General features: G+C 39.1%; 1 protein-coding gene across 1 annotated transcript in view; it reads right to left on the bottom strand.

The window, feature by feature from the left end:
• Nucleotides 1-11,867, bottom strand: part of LOC144658790 (endothelin-converting enzyme homolog) — a 31,790-nt gene extending 19,923 nt beyond the window's left edge. Inside the window, exons 1-3 of the mRNA XM_078519270.1 lie at nt 11,400-11,867; nt 6,011-6,207; nt 4,452-4,709 (exon numbers count right to left, since the gene is read on the bottom strand). Of these exons, the coding sequence (XP_078375396.1) occupies nt 4,452-4,709; nt 6,011-6,207; nt 11,400-11,709 (765 nt within the window). The 5' untranslated portion in view covers nt 11,710-11,867. The remainder of the gene's footprint in view (nt 1-4,451; nt 4,710-6,010; nt 6,208-11,399) is intronic.
• Nucleotides 11,868-14,882: the final 3,015 nt, after the last annotated feature.

The following is a 14,882-nucleotide window of genomic DNA, read 5'->3' as shown; positions in this document are numbered from 1 at the left end:
TCAAGTCAGGAAGTATATTCTCTAATCGTTTAGCTAGCGCTTTGGAGGCTATTTTGGTGTCCACATTGATTAAGGAAATCGGTCTCCAATTTTTGATCAGCCTTTTATCTTTTCCTTTCTTTTCTAATAAAGTGATCACCGCTTGTTTCTGAGAGTTAGATAACTCTCCGTGATTATGTGCATAATTGAGACAAGCTACCAAATGTTTTCCAAGAATAGGCCAAAAGGCTAAGTAAAATTCCGTTGTAAGGCCGTCGTTACCAGGTGTTTTGTTCTTTTGAAAACCATTCAAGATGTTGAAACATTCACCGATAGTCAATTCTACCTCACACTTCTCTTTCTGTATTTCAGACAGTGTGGGTAAGGATACGCTGTTAAGAAATGCGTCTAATGAGGCTTCACTTTCTCCAGTAGAGTTCACTTGGTAAAGATTTGAGTAGAAACTTCTAAGTTCGGCCATTATTTCTTTGGGATTCGTTGTCAGAGATTGATCCTCCTTAAGAATCTTTCGGATTGTGCTCTTTTTACCCCTAGAGCTCTCCAAGTTCAAAAAATACTTGTTGCTTTTCTCTCCTTGCTCGTACCATCTTGCCCTTGAACGGATTATAGCGCCTTGTGCAATGTATTCATATTGAAGGTCATACTCGGTTTTCAAAATCTCTAGCCTATTCAGATTATCCGTAGATGGATCCTGGTCACAAAGCTCTTGAAGGATTGTCAATTTTTCCTCTAGAGATGTCAATTTCGCCTTCCTTTCCCTCGCTTTGCGTTTACTGTATGAAATTGTCTCCTGTCTAATTTTGAATTTAATGAGATCCCAAAGCAATCTGGGATCTTGTATATCCCTAAATTCGTCAACCCAAACCTGGTATCTATCGTTTATTAGAGCTACATAGTCATTGTCATCTAATAAACTTGCATTGAACTTCCAGAAGGAAGGACCGTGTGATTTTTCTTCTATTCCATTAACTGACAAACAGAATGGCTGAGTGATCAGACTTTATGGAAGGAATAATGCTCACCTGATCGATCTCCTCCTGCAAGGCATTATCGGTTAACCAAAAATCAAGCCTCCTTTGGATCACAGGAGTTTTCTGTGTCCAAGTAAAACGTCTTATTCCTGGGTTCCTAAGTCGCCAAATGTCTACTAGATCGTACAGTAAGCAAATATTCTCAATCTGCTTAGCTGATTCCTTTAATTTTGGTTTGCCCCCACAACCATCAAGGTTGGGGTCTAAAATAACATTAAAATCTCCCCCAATGATTATTCTACAGTCGTCATCTATATCAATGTTATCCAATTCCTCCTTGATTTTGTCGAAAAAGTGAGTTTGCTCACTCGTTTTGTTTGGAGCATAGATGTTTACTAATAAAAACTTTTGATCTTGCACCAGCGCCTCGAGAAAAATAAAACGACCCTCTTTGTCCTGCCGCATGGACTTGATTTGGAATTCCAAATTATTTTTAATTAAAACAAGCACGCCTCTGCTATGTACAGAACCATGCGAGAAATACATCTCACCCTTCCACTGCTTTTTCCAAACATTTTCAACTTCCTTAGTACTATAGGTTTCCTGAATAAAGCAAATGTCGACTTGTTGTCTCATTACCCATCCAAATACTGCTTTCCGTTTTTCAAAAGAACGAATCCCACGAGCATTTAAGGATAATAGTTTAAATGCAAAGTTGCTTGCTGTCATGATTTTACCACAACTTTTAGAATTTGTAAAAGGCCACCAATGCAGCTGTCAATGGAATAACAAAAAGCGTTACCTGAATTCATTTCCATACAAAAGTTGTGAAGAAAAATATTGCGTAAAGCAGGCGTTTGTTTGCGGAAAAAAAAAAAAAAATTAACACTCTCCCTTATTGCATTTGCAATTAACACCCTACAAGACACTAACGAATAACGAAAACGACAGAACATAAAAGGTGACCAGAAACACTGTTGTGCCACCGTAGAACGACTCGAGGAAATTGATTGAAACAAAAAACAACATAAAAATAAACACAAACTAAATACGAAAACTAAGCGGAGAGGGGAAATGATGATTACAACGGTTATTTGTTCCCCATAACTTCGTCTATTAAATCATAATAAGGAGAAAGCAAGGCCATTTACGACTGAGGCAAGCTTATCTAGTTACAAATTCGCGTTCAATATAAGTTCAAGCTGTGCCTAAATATAGGCATCAAACAATCCAAACAAAAAAGTAAACGTCAATAATTAAAGTGGGTTTAAGTGTCCATCGATATACAATTTATCAGGTTCAGCGCGGCTGAAATACGCGATCTTACCCGCTTTTCTTGCATCGACCAGCTTCTTCGACTGGAGCTTCCTTCGGTTAACTATTTCTTTTGGCAGGTCTGCAGCGATCCTATACCCGGAATCTTTCAACGACTTTCCTTTTGAGAAAACTGCTTCTCTGTCGCTATATCTAAGAAACCGAGCGATTATTGCTCTAGGGCTTCCATCATCATGAGGCTTTCCGATCCTGTGGACCCTTTGAAATTCGATACCCATTGTTTGGACACCACATTGCTGTTCCAGGAAAGAATTAAGCACCATGCGACAGTCTCCGCCTTCTTCTTCCTCGCTAATGCCGTAGAAACGCAAATTTTCTCGCCTTTGATACACTTCAGCATACAACAGTTTGTTTTCCAATTCTTTGTACCTGTTCTCACAGAACTCGCTCGCCTTTTCTCGGGCCGCTGTCGCTTCGTTGACTTGCGTATTGAATTCCTGGAGGCCATTTTGTAACTCTTGTACGGCCGTCCTCGTGGTCGAATGAGCATCTTCTAATTTTTCCACTCTGCCTTCTAATGAGTTGAATTTGGTCTCCAGGTTGGACACCTTAGTGTTTATCTCCTCAAGTTTATTGTCCATGATCTCTAATCTTTTTAAGATAAGATCTAATTTCGTCTCCAAGGCGTCCGCCGACATTTCGAAGACCTCAGTAGATCGCTCGGGCGAGGTACCCGAGTTAAACTCTCTTGCTCGTTTTTCCACGGGCGATGCACCAGACGCGCTCGAATTACTGCTTTCTCTAGTTCGCTTGGGATTCATAAGAGTTTAAGGCCTAAAAACATCATTAATTGACGAAGTTACGCGGAGCAGTTTGAAACACGTCTACAGCCTCCGCATGCCTCGACCCAGTCCTTGTCCTTCCGACCTACCGTAACCAAAACGATTCATAATAAGATTACGCCGTAGCGAGCACCACTCACTTTGCCAATAAACAAATTCTCTTACACACGAAACTGGACTCTTTCCATTGAAATCGTTTAAAGACAAATTTTGTATAAAGTAATCGTTGCTGCAACTGTAAAATAAGAAAAAGCGCTTAATTCAGAGGTTTTTGAACTTCGACGTATCAAACCATTGAGCCGAAACATTTTGGTTGTCACGTGACCGACCGACCGTACGTACGTATGTACGCACGGATTAGGCCTGAGGACGAGGCCGCCCGTGGCTAAAGGAAAGTAAGGAAATAGTAACTGCAAATAAAACTAAACCAAAATACAGATAACGGGTAAGTTTACTCAGTGACACTACATAGCAAAACATCTGATTTATTATCCAACTGCTCTATTTTGTTTACCTTTAAAGTGAGTGTATCAAAACCTCAGTGCATAAATTTGGCGTTTACGCAAAAACTGTTGCTCTCTTTCGACAGCTGGACAGGTAAATTGTAATTCGCATTTTTCGGAACTCTAAAAAAAAGCAAACGACTTATTTTTATCGACTGGATGATGTGGACTTTTCAGTTAGATCTAAACGAAGGATGGCATGAAAGCGCGGCAAAATTTGTTGATATTGTCGTACCGCAGACATTCAGTTTAACCGTGAGCGATTTAAACTTGTCTTGCACCTTTGAACCACCGTACGCATTTGCGCTTTGACCGCTTATTCACCAGAATGGAAACATTGTTAGCTCCAGTGAAAATTAAATAAATGGGGAGCTCCGCTTTTAGGCTTGCCTAAATTTATATATTATACTGTTAATTACAAATTAGTAATAAAAATAAGTTCTCAATGATGAGGTAAATGTACAGAAAACAATACATGTAACTTCATTTTTTCTTCTTTCTTTTTTTCTAGCTGTGTAATTTTGTATTTTGTATTGTATTTTATGTTTGTAGTAAATCATGTAAATGAATAAAATAAAAAACGTTCAAGCGGCAAAGACAAAATAAGACTAAAAATAAAAAATACATTTTAAAAGTAATACATTTGCTTTTAAAACCAGAATTTCGAATTCCATGCGTGCCGGAACACAGAAATTTATATTCTTTCCAGACGCTCGCACATCTGATCATCGAAGCAATAACTCAGCCATTGTGATGGGAATATCACTGTTAATTAAGTGGGATCAGAATGAGTTTCTGGTGGGATTAAAATGCATGCAGAACAACTAGCTGAGGCCAAGTAAACAGTAACTCCATCTTACCGTGATGGCATTCTGTGTGCTGTTTTTGTTGTCAATTGCAACCGTTACCGAAAATAAAACCGGCACAACCAGATCTTTGTGAATCCTTGCAAGATTAGTTATAAAGTTCCAGTCCTTTTCAATCCAGTTTCTATCCGTGATGCTCCATGCTCCATATTCTTTGATAAGTTTCTCAAGGGGTTCACCTTTTAGTCGCTCGATCTCAACAACGTCCATGCAAGAGTCATAATAAGCCAGGGCCTTCCAAACTGCCTCTTCCTACGGTGAAACAGCGATGGAACGATTTGGCTCTTTCTTTTTAAAAGATGTACTACCATAAGACTTCGCTATATATTATTATTGTCGAGCGATAGTTATTTTATTGTGATACTCACTATAAATAACATTTTAGAAATATTGATAATGTTTCATACTACCTTAGTACAATTCTTGTAAGTCAAATACTTTCAAAAGTAAAAGTAGTTACATTAGAACTATCGCTAAATATCTTATGTCATGCGCATTTGATCATATTAACATGTAGAATTTGCACGCCATAAGTATCGAAAACTATTATTATTATTATCTTTCAACATAGGCGTACGGGCACCTTCGGTCCTGGGGGGGCGGAGACCTTTTTGCCGAAAAAAATGACATGGGTTGAAAACCGAATAAAGAGGCATGTAAAATGAAAAAAAAAAACATGCATTGAAATAGTTGTGTACAAACTTCGCCTTTAAGTTCTTAAATCAGTTAATTTTGTGGCGTTATCCGAAGGTGTCAATGCACTGAATCCTTTTTCGGATATCTTTTACCCCATTTGAAAGTAATACAAAAGCGTGTAAAACATGCAGGGATGAATGGGTTTTAAAACATTTCGTTGAACGTTTCAAGCTAGCCCTGAGAACTCAACATTTGAGTCGAAAGCATTAGCTTCATCGTGCATTTATAACAGCTTTAAGGTCTTGCACTAAATCCACCGTGCACAAACGCTCAAGCTATGGAAAAGCTGATTGCAACTGATTAAAACTGAGGAGTCACGCAGAATTTGCGAGAAAAATCGAACATGTTTATAGCAATTTGCGAGAGGAAACAAACGCAGATGAATGAGAAATTTGGACATTTGAACAACAAAGTTAGGTATAATTCCAATACTTCTCCTGTTGATGTTATTCGTTTTGAACGTAATGCTGACTAGCCTTCCGGCATATTTTCTATTTTTTCGTTAGGCTTGTTGCCCGAATTCTAAGCATTTTGCCCGAAAAATTTTGGCACTGGGGGGGCTGCAGCCCCCCTCGCCCCCCCGCCTCGTACGCCTATGTCTTTCAACAAGAAGGAGAAGGTTCATTATAGATTCAATTTATTGAAAGATATCGCCTTTTGATACGGGAACTTAACAGAATCTCATTTCCTTTCTACTCAAAATCGCCGATTTTTCTAAACCTTTGCCTCCAAGAAGTCAAACCACTGTGCTTTGACAAACTAAAAAAACTTGGTACAAGTTTATGACTAGATTTGAAGAAATAGAGTCTTGCTTCATATTCACAAATCAGTATGTGTAGCTATTGCATATTTCTTACCTTAGAGTAAATAGCTTTCAGTTCCTTGTCTTTGAGGAGCATTTCAATCACTTCATTATTTTCAGCAGTAAGCTTTTCAAACTGATCCCATCTACTGGATGTAGGTGGCCTCGGGTATTTCTTCATCCAACCTCCACATGCGTACTGATAGAAATCCTGACATGGGTCTACTGACGGATCCACAGAATTCAGCAAATCTAGAGAACAAATATACATTGAACCAACTCGAATTGATACGCAGTGTGAACCTCCACCCTTCACTGGTCAAATTTTGTGTGCATTTCAGATCATGTGACGTTCTCTAGAGAACTGTTCCTTATAAAAGTAAAAAGTAAAACTTCCGTGCGCAATTAAAGTTGTAAAAAAACTAGTATAAAGAACAGCATCACATAATCTGAAATGAGAGAAAAACAGCGGATATAGAGAGGTCTATTACTAAACAGGTCACATTAAGTGCGCGATCATCTTATTATCGACATAACCGATAATAAGATATGGATGACCAGTTGACGTGACGTGGTCTGCAATGGCAGATGCGTGACTCTTACTTGTGATCGCTTTGAAATGTTCAGTTTTTCTGTCATGTAGTCTACGTTTTGTTTTTCCGATGTAGAAATCTTCGCAGTCCCAACAACTATCCTTATATACAACTTTTGACATCTGAGAACGGTTGAGCTTGTCTGTGTATGGAAAACTGAAAGGACTTGATGCGATGATTGCTTTGGAAAATGACAATAAGGTCAATGCATCCATAAAATTTATTGATGCATACCTTCAACTGCAAACAACTGTTTAAGACCGACCGACCAACGACCGACCAACCGTGTAGGTGAATTTGGCTCAACTTTCGCTTATTTTGCATTCTGCATTAAATTTGAAATGATCCAAAAACTAATCAGAACTAACTATAGTTAACTGCATTGGTGTGACCGCAAAGACCACCGAAAGCACTAACTATTGTTAGGTTTGACGTCACGTAACGTGAGACTAACTAAAGTTAAAGGAGAAGTTCACTCCAGAATGGCCATTTATTTTCTTTACGCCAATAAAAAGTTTACACAAAGATATGTTATTCACCAAACTTTCAGCCTCCAACGTGCGCTTTAACCCTACGAAATCTTTCCCAAAACTCGACAACTGAACGCCGCCATCTTGGAGCTGGTAATGTATGCATGACGTCAAAGAGCTCAGTCTGAAGTTTGGCGGGGAAATTTAAATCCTCGAAACTCCTTGTTTCTTCGTAGTTGCTTTTGTTTGTCAAAATGCCCGTTTGTGCAGCTTTATTTCGCTCAAACAGAGGTCAAAAAAATTCAAAAAACAAGGAGTTTTGACAATAAAAATTTTTCCCGCCAAACTTCAGTCTGAGCTCTTTGACGTCACGCATACATTACCAGCTCCAAGATGGCGGCGTTCAGTTGTCGAGTTTTGGGAAAGATTTCGTAGGGTTATAGCGAACGTTGGAGGCTGAAATGTTGGTGAATAACATGCTTTTGTGTAAACTTTTTATTGGCGTAAAGAAAATAAATGGCCATTCTGGAGTGAACTTCTCCTTTAAACTTTAGTTACGTCGTAGATGTGACTGCAGCTATTGTCTCGAACTTTGACAACCAGTGCGGCCTGCGGAATCGGTCTACAGTCGTCTTCAAAAACACCAATTATGACATCACAAACTCGTTCCATTCCTTCCATTTCAATGCGCAGTCATTCAAAAACGTTTTCGTGAAGCCTTCGGACATGCTCTTAATGCAAAGTGCGAAGTTTACGACACGGTATGAGCCCGGGGGTATGAGGTATTTATTTTCAAGGCACGTAAGACCAGGTGCCTATTAAATAAAAAGATGTTTTGCGCAGTCCATGACTAAGTGGAAAAAGAAGATCTCAACGGACAATGTCTGGTCAAGATGACAATTTGTCCGGACAAAGTTCCGATTTGCCGGCCATTTTGACCGGTCACGTACATGGCTTTTAAAATGATAACTGATGACCAGAATAATAAATAACATTTTTTTATACCAATTTATCTTCAAGCGTTAACTAAAATTATATCAACTTTTTGACTGATTGTAACTATCACATCTTACAAGGGCATTAAGAAGCGATCTATTCATAAAAATTGGCAACCAAAACAGTGAAGAAATGGCGAGGGTTTTTGTGCCACGCAAACTGACCATCTAACGTTTTGCAGAAACGATTGGTAGTATAAAATTGCTGTTTTCAATGTTTGGACCGGTCAGAAACGACACGTGACCAAGCTCTTTGGCCGGGCAACATGACCGGCAACTGTCCGCCTCAATGGATTATGTGCTGCGCAGATATGTGCGCAATAGCAAAAGAGGCACCGTCCTTAAAAATATATTCGAAGAAAAATCCCACAGTTCTGGCCTACCATAGGCTTTCTTTCGGCGAAATATGAAAGATTTTGATGTGCCACCACTCGCTCGGTCTGTCTCAAATTAAGTCTAAAGTACTAAAATGATTGATGTCTTCAGCATAACAGTATGTGGCCCTTGGTCCTGACGAAAAAGACGCGAACGTGTATTTCTCAGCGTAAAAGAAGAGCAGAGAGCTGAGATTTGTCCTGTAAGTTACCGTGCCATCCAGCTAACATGTGAAAAGATAACAGCTTCTGTGCTTACTCGATTACTCTGTAATATCGAAAACGGTGGTTCCGTTTGACGGCCGTTGGTCCGGACAGCACGCAAAATTTACGCAAGTTTACGCGTCCGGACTAAGGGCTGTCCGGATTTTTAAATATTTACGTACGTAAAACGTGCGTAAAAAAAGATACGTAGGCAAATTTCCACTGTCGCGTAAAAAATAATAAAAAGCGTTTCCTTTTTACGCGCGTTAAACGTGCGTAAATGCCCGCCTTACTGAATTATCAAGTTGGTGAATAGAGTGCGTGATTGTCGGCCATATTGGAGAAGTGAAACAATAAGTTGTTTTTCCTTTGGGAAAAAATCATTAACATTTTTATGCAAATATCTTGTTGTTTGACTCTTCCAACATGGCTGCCATGAAAACACTTTGTACCAAACGCTAGAAAAAGAAATGCGTGAATATGACCAAGAGGCATTTTATAAATACTTCCGAAAGACATCATCAAGTAAAAAAGGATTTGAAGCGACCTTCCCGGATTCCCGGTTCAAAGTCTACGTGACCTGACGCCAGGCGTTTTCTTTCACTACTGCGTTCGTGTAATTTGGTTCTGTAGCCAGTTCTATAGATTATTTCTTGAAATGTTAAGACTTTCTCGATGAGAAGTGTTTTTACATCTGAATGTTTTCCCAAGTAAATCGATGGGCGATTTAAAACAAAATGGTTTTCCACATGGTAAGTGGTGTCATGTGACGAAATCCAAAAGTATGATTGGGTAAATCGTTGCGTAACCGCAGACAGCCGCGAAAAAAGTTGAACTCGGTTCAACTTTTTTCAAAACCCCCAAAATCGCTACGCGCGTAAACGTGCGCGTCACGTGCGTAAATACCTGGAAAAAACGTGGCATTGGAAATTGGACAACGTAAATTCGACGCATGTAATCGCGCGCGTAAAATTTCATTTTACGTACGTTTATAATTTTTACGCGCGTTAACGTGCGTAAACAAAAACGCGACAGTGGAAATCCACCTTAATAGGGCCACATACCAGTACCTCTATGAGCTTTAATGTCGTAACAGTATTTGTGCTTGGTAAACACGAATTTTGAATTTTGAAGACGACATTCTCGTGTCATCTTCAGTTGCACAGTTATACATTTGCATTTTTACCCGATGACTATAGTTTAAATTTAAAAATACACTGTAAACAAACGCGCGCAGTGATAGTTAAAGTAACAACACCCGTATGTAAATATAAGTACAAGCAGAAGTTCATAATTCTAGAAGTCTACATCTCTGGCAATGGGTCTTGTACTATCAGACTCGCGTGTAGCCTTTTTTAGAACCTTGCGCACAAGAAAATGACGTTGCTTATTGCGGAGAAATGATGACGTGCATTTTGGCAATTTAGAATAAAGTGACAATCTACAACCGTTCTGACTAGGTTAAACAGCGTTCTTTATGAGAGTACAAAACACTTAATACGAATGCTCTCGCCGTCATCTGTCGTTTGTGTGCGCGTGCAGCTTGAAGACCTGCCTTTTTTTTTACAAACCAAAGATAAATTTCACGGTTAAAACAGTACAGCTCTACCATAAGATTTGTCATAATACCTCACCTGCAAGTGGTACTTGATGTGCTTTTATTGAAGGAATTTAGACCCTCTTTGGAAAAAGAATTTTAAAAACAAAACACTTTGATGAAGCGAATAAAGAAAAAAAAATGTATTTAAGCTAATCAAAAGCGAACTGCTAATGCTTCAACGCGATTGGTTACTAGTTCACGAAAAAGCCTTTCTAAAAATCGTATGGCGATGATAATTTTTGTCGAATAGTACTTTTCGCGCGCTCTGATTGGCTAACTCGGAAGAGATCACCAAAGTACTACCTTATTACATGAAATTTTCGCTACACTCGTAATATTAAAGTGTAGCGAAAAATAAGTGTCGCTAACATACGATGACGCGAAAATTGAGTAACCGTCATTTCCTCCATTGTTAAAGAAGGGATAAATTTTTTTCGTACAAAATGTCTAGAAAAGGAATTTCTTATTATCACTGCTGCCTTCCATGTCCAAGCAACACTTCTTTGATCAAACTGCCCATTTACTGATTCTTTAAACTTGAACAATGCACTAGAGTTGTGGATGTATCCATTCTCACTATTGTCTCTACTTGTAGGTAAAATCGCGAAAATTAAAGTGTCGCGAAATATCTGGTCGGCGAAATCGCGAATCGCGAAATAAACGTGTCGCGAAAATAAGGTAATTTAACTGCGCCATGATTTCGTCAAAATATGCTTCGTCATTTTCTCGCGCGCCTCGCGCGCAAGGTTTGTTCTACAAATAGCATACACGCTAATCTAATTGCTCATAGACTCCTTGGATTATGAACTTCTGGTACAATTTCATTGTTAAAGAAAAATAAACGAAAAAAATTATGTTAACAAATATCTAATTATATTATAATAAAATACTTAAAATTAAAAAAAAGCCACAACAGCAGAAGAGATACCGAGAAACAGGGAGACAGAACCAGAGACCGACATAAAGAAACAAAGATGAAGGCTAGCATACATTTTTAATGCATTGGCGCCGCTGATTAACTAATTATTGATATTAACGTCTTCGGCTTTATGGAAAAGTTTCCCAAGACTGACCGTAAATCACTGTTTTTGCTTATCCAGTATTAAATTGAAAGAAGGTTACTTTAGTCGGTGTGGCTGCCATGCATTAGTTGGTTCTCTTTTCAATTTATAAACAAAATGATAAATTCGATTTCTTGACGCTCTTACCTGATGCAGCATGTAGGCAATCTGTTGTCCAACACGATCCGCCATAATATTTTTCATGTTCGGGTGACCTTGAAGTTGATTCTACTCGTTTCTCTGCAACTCCTGTCTGGGAATTTTTTGCGCGTTGAATCAAGTACAGATTCAGTAAAATAAGACAACATACGATCAGCAGAGCGATGGCAAGAATTAGACATTTAACAAGCGATGAACATCCCTTCCTTTTCTTCGCCTCCAGAAGCACAGAGTTTGTTCTTCTATTCGTCTTGTGACCTTCACAACACGTTTTTGCTGTGACATTAAGTGAATCCATCAGTACTCGATGATTCGCCGTTTGACTTGTTTTAGTGTAGTCGTCAAAAGGGTACCTGAGCCCACTTAAGCTGACACTGTTCGCTACTAGACGATAGATCCTACTAGAAATAATGCTTTTGACAGGGCGATTTTGTTCAGTTAATCAGATGAAGGCGTATTTATCCGCCTACATGATATTTTGTGACGTCACAGCTCTGATAGTTGTGTTGTGTGTTCGTGATGCTCTAGTATTACAGTGACTAAAATGACCTCTCAACACTACAACACATGTCAACAGCGAGTTCTTCTTTTGTAGAGCTTATATCTTATGCTAAACAAGGATTATCAAGCCGTAGCCTGTGAATAATGCCGCTTTTCATGCCAGGGTCCTATTAAGGAAGGTAGTCGAGTCTCCAGTCTGAATTTTATAAAGGCTTTTGGACCTGTTGTGTTGAATTTCGTCATTGCGTCTTACCAGTCTAAGAATGGACGTGACCCGGGGTACGCTCATTAATAAATTCATTTACAACATTTCGTGAGTTGTTATCTTCTGTGAATTTTGAACATCCATTCCTCTATAAAAACTTAGCTGCGATAGTGACGGATGGTGGAATTACTCATGATTGTTGTTTTACTGGATAACGGTGTGTCGATTTAAAACTGCAGATAATGCTTTATGTTTAACCCACTTTTTTTTAAGCTAGAGTAGCTTATCTAATTATCGATAATTATACGCTGTGTCTATATGATATGTTTGTATAACACTGTGCCATGACAGAAGGAAACTCTCGAATTCAAGAATTTCTATAATTGAGTAAAAATGTGCAATCTTCTTTTTAAAAAGCCTCCCACGCCCGGGGGGGGGCACTCCCTATAATGGCCTATACGGGGAGGCTCCGCCTGAAATTAAAGGGGTACCTTTTCACGCTTTAGGTATACAAAAGGGTAGGAATTTCACAAGTTTAGGTATGTGAAAGGGTCCAAGGGTAGGGAAATCTGTCATTTAGGTATTCAAAGGGGTCTTTAATAAAAATATTTCGAACAGACGAACCTTATGGCTGTATCATTTTGATTTATTAAACACTACGTAAAAATGAGAATAAGACTTCCTGTTTAAGGTATATGTCATGTCATTTAGGTATGTGAAAGGGGTACCTTTTTTCAATAAAAGGTATACGACAGGGGTATTTTTTCTGTCAAAATGGTATATAAAAGGGTAAGGGGTTTGACCTCGGGGCGGAGCCTCCCCGTATCAAACCTTTTCAAGTAGCCCCCCCCCCCCCGGGCTCCCACGCAGTCGTGACGAACCCAAAGAACTTCTGCGTAGGAGGCTTCTTTTGAAACGGTAAAGTTAAAACTCAGAAAATGGCAAAGGCATTACCAGGTTTTGATGAACAGGGCGTATTTCACTCCTTCCGTCCATCGCTTCCTGTAATCATGTTTTCAATTTGACACGAAAGAAAATACAAACAGCGGCAACAAACATATAAACTACGCAGGGCTTGAAAAAAGAACCTAAAATTTACTTGACGTTTCGTATGCTATCGCACACATCTTGAGAAGTGACGGTTAGAAAAAGGGAAAAATTGTAAACTTTAAAAATTTAAAGCAAGTACTGACAACGAGCTAAACAATAATTCATGACAACAGCAATAACAATAAGGCAGGTACAAAACTTGGACCGGATCAACTCGGACCGAATCGGACCGAATCAAGTTTTGTATCTGCCCATAACAATAGGCCAAAGTTAATAAAACCACAGCTTTTCACTGCCAACGTTGTCACTGAATGTGGGTTTTAAAACGATGTTTCCTTTATTTTACAATGTAATTCAGATCTTCCACTGGCTAAGACCTGAAAATGGTCCAATGATTTGATTTTGTGGCCAGTGAAGATTGCGTGATCAGCAAACAGCCGGCGGAAGCCTGACCCATTTGAGTTTGGGCTCATGCTCGACCTTTCTGTCATGAAGTCGTCGTTTTTGTTTTGCGGATGTAGAAGGAGTACTAGAGGGTGTCATAGAGATTAGAGCGATTGAACAGTTTTTGTTTACCTGAGATTGACGAAATTAAACCAGAAAATTTACTATTAAACATGCACAAGATTTTAGATGGCGTTTAATAGTTTCGCTTTCGAAACCTAAATAAGGTAAAACAAGGATTACATCTTTCTTGGGAACCGTGGCAATAGTTTCGGAAGGATTGTCCCAGTATGTATGTCTAAAGCGGCCTTCACACGACAAACTATTGCCCAACTCGTGTTGGCAAACTCGAGTTGGTGTGGGTGAACAACGCAGCAACGGCAAACAAGTTGGCCAACTGTTGGCGACAAAATAGAACTTGTCTCTATTCTCACCAACAGTTTGCAAACTGTTGTTGTGTCGTTCACACACACCAACTTGCGTTTGCCAACAACATGAGTTTGCTAACTTTAGTTTGTCGTGTGAAGGCTGCTTAAGACATCATTCATATTGTCGGAAACTATGCATTTCAGGTAACCTTTTTAAAGCAATGTTTTCCTTAGATCAGGGAGAGCAGCCTATAATAAATAGGATGTCGAACAGATTCGCACGACTATTAGTAATCGAGGAAAGATGGGCCCGCCTTCGAGGGTGAGAACCATCTTACATCTGATTATTTGTTTCCTCCTCCCATAAACATACCACTTTGTTGAGTTCGAAATTGAAATACTCGAACCAAAAAGTGTTTAAGGTCCTTTAACACAAAGAAATTATTGTTATCTTAAGTCTGTGAGTCGTGATGTACCACATTTTTTGGGAAAACTCGTGACTTTTTCGTGAAACGTGAGCTGCTAACGGGTGACTGGAATCTAATCTATCATTTGACTGAACCGTCCGCTTCAGGTGAAGCTGTACAAATGACTGTCTTTCTTATAAATTTTTAAACATATGACCAGTTTTAACGGTTAAAAGAACGCGTTTAGGGGAGGGGGAAAATTAAGGAGTGAAAGGGTTAACGGGTTCTGTGAAGTACTCTTTTTCTCCGGGTGTGGGAAGAATGCGAGTCGTGGAGTTACTAGTTGGAGTTGCGATTTGCGAGTCATATATCTGACCCAGGCTCTAAGATAGAAAGAAGTCCAGAAAAGGCGAACGTAAAAATAAAACGGGCGAAAGACAGACAGATAGACAATTTTAGTTCAACACGGAATCAAGAAATCACAAAGGAACTACAC

Source organism: Oculina patagonica, chromosome 6 (assembly GCF_052425735.1).
Source record: "Oculina patagonica isolate OP01 chromosome 6, crgOcupat, whole genome shotgun sequence".
NCBI lineage: Eukaryota > Metazoa > Cnidaria > Anthozoa > Scleractinia > Oculinidae > Oculina > Oculina patagonica.
This window is presented reverse-complemented; position numbering and strand designations above follow the sequence as displayed.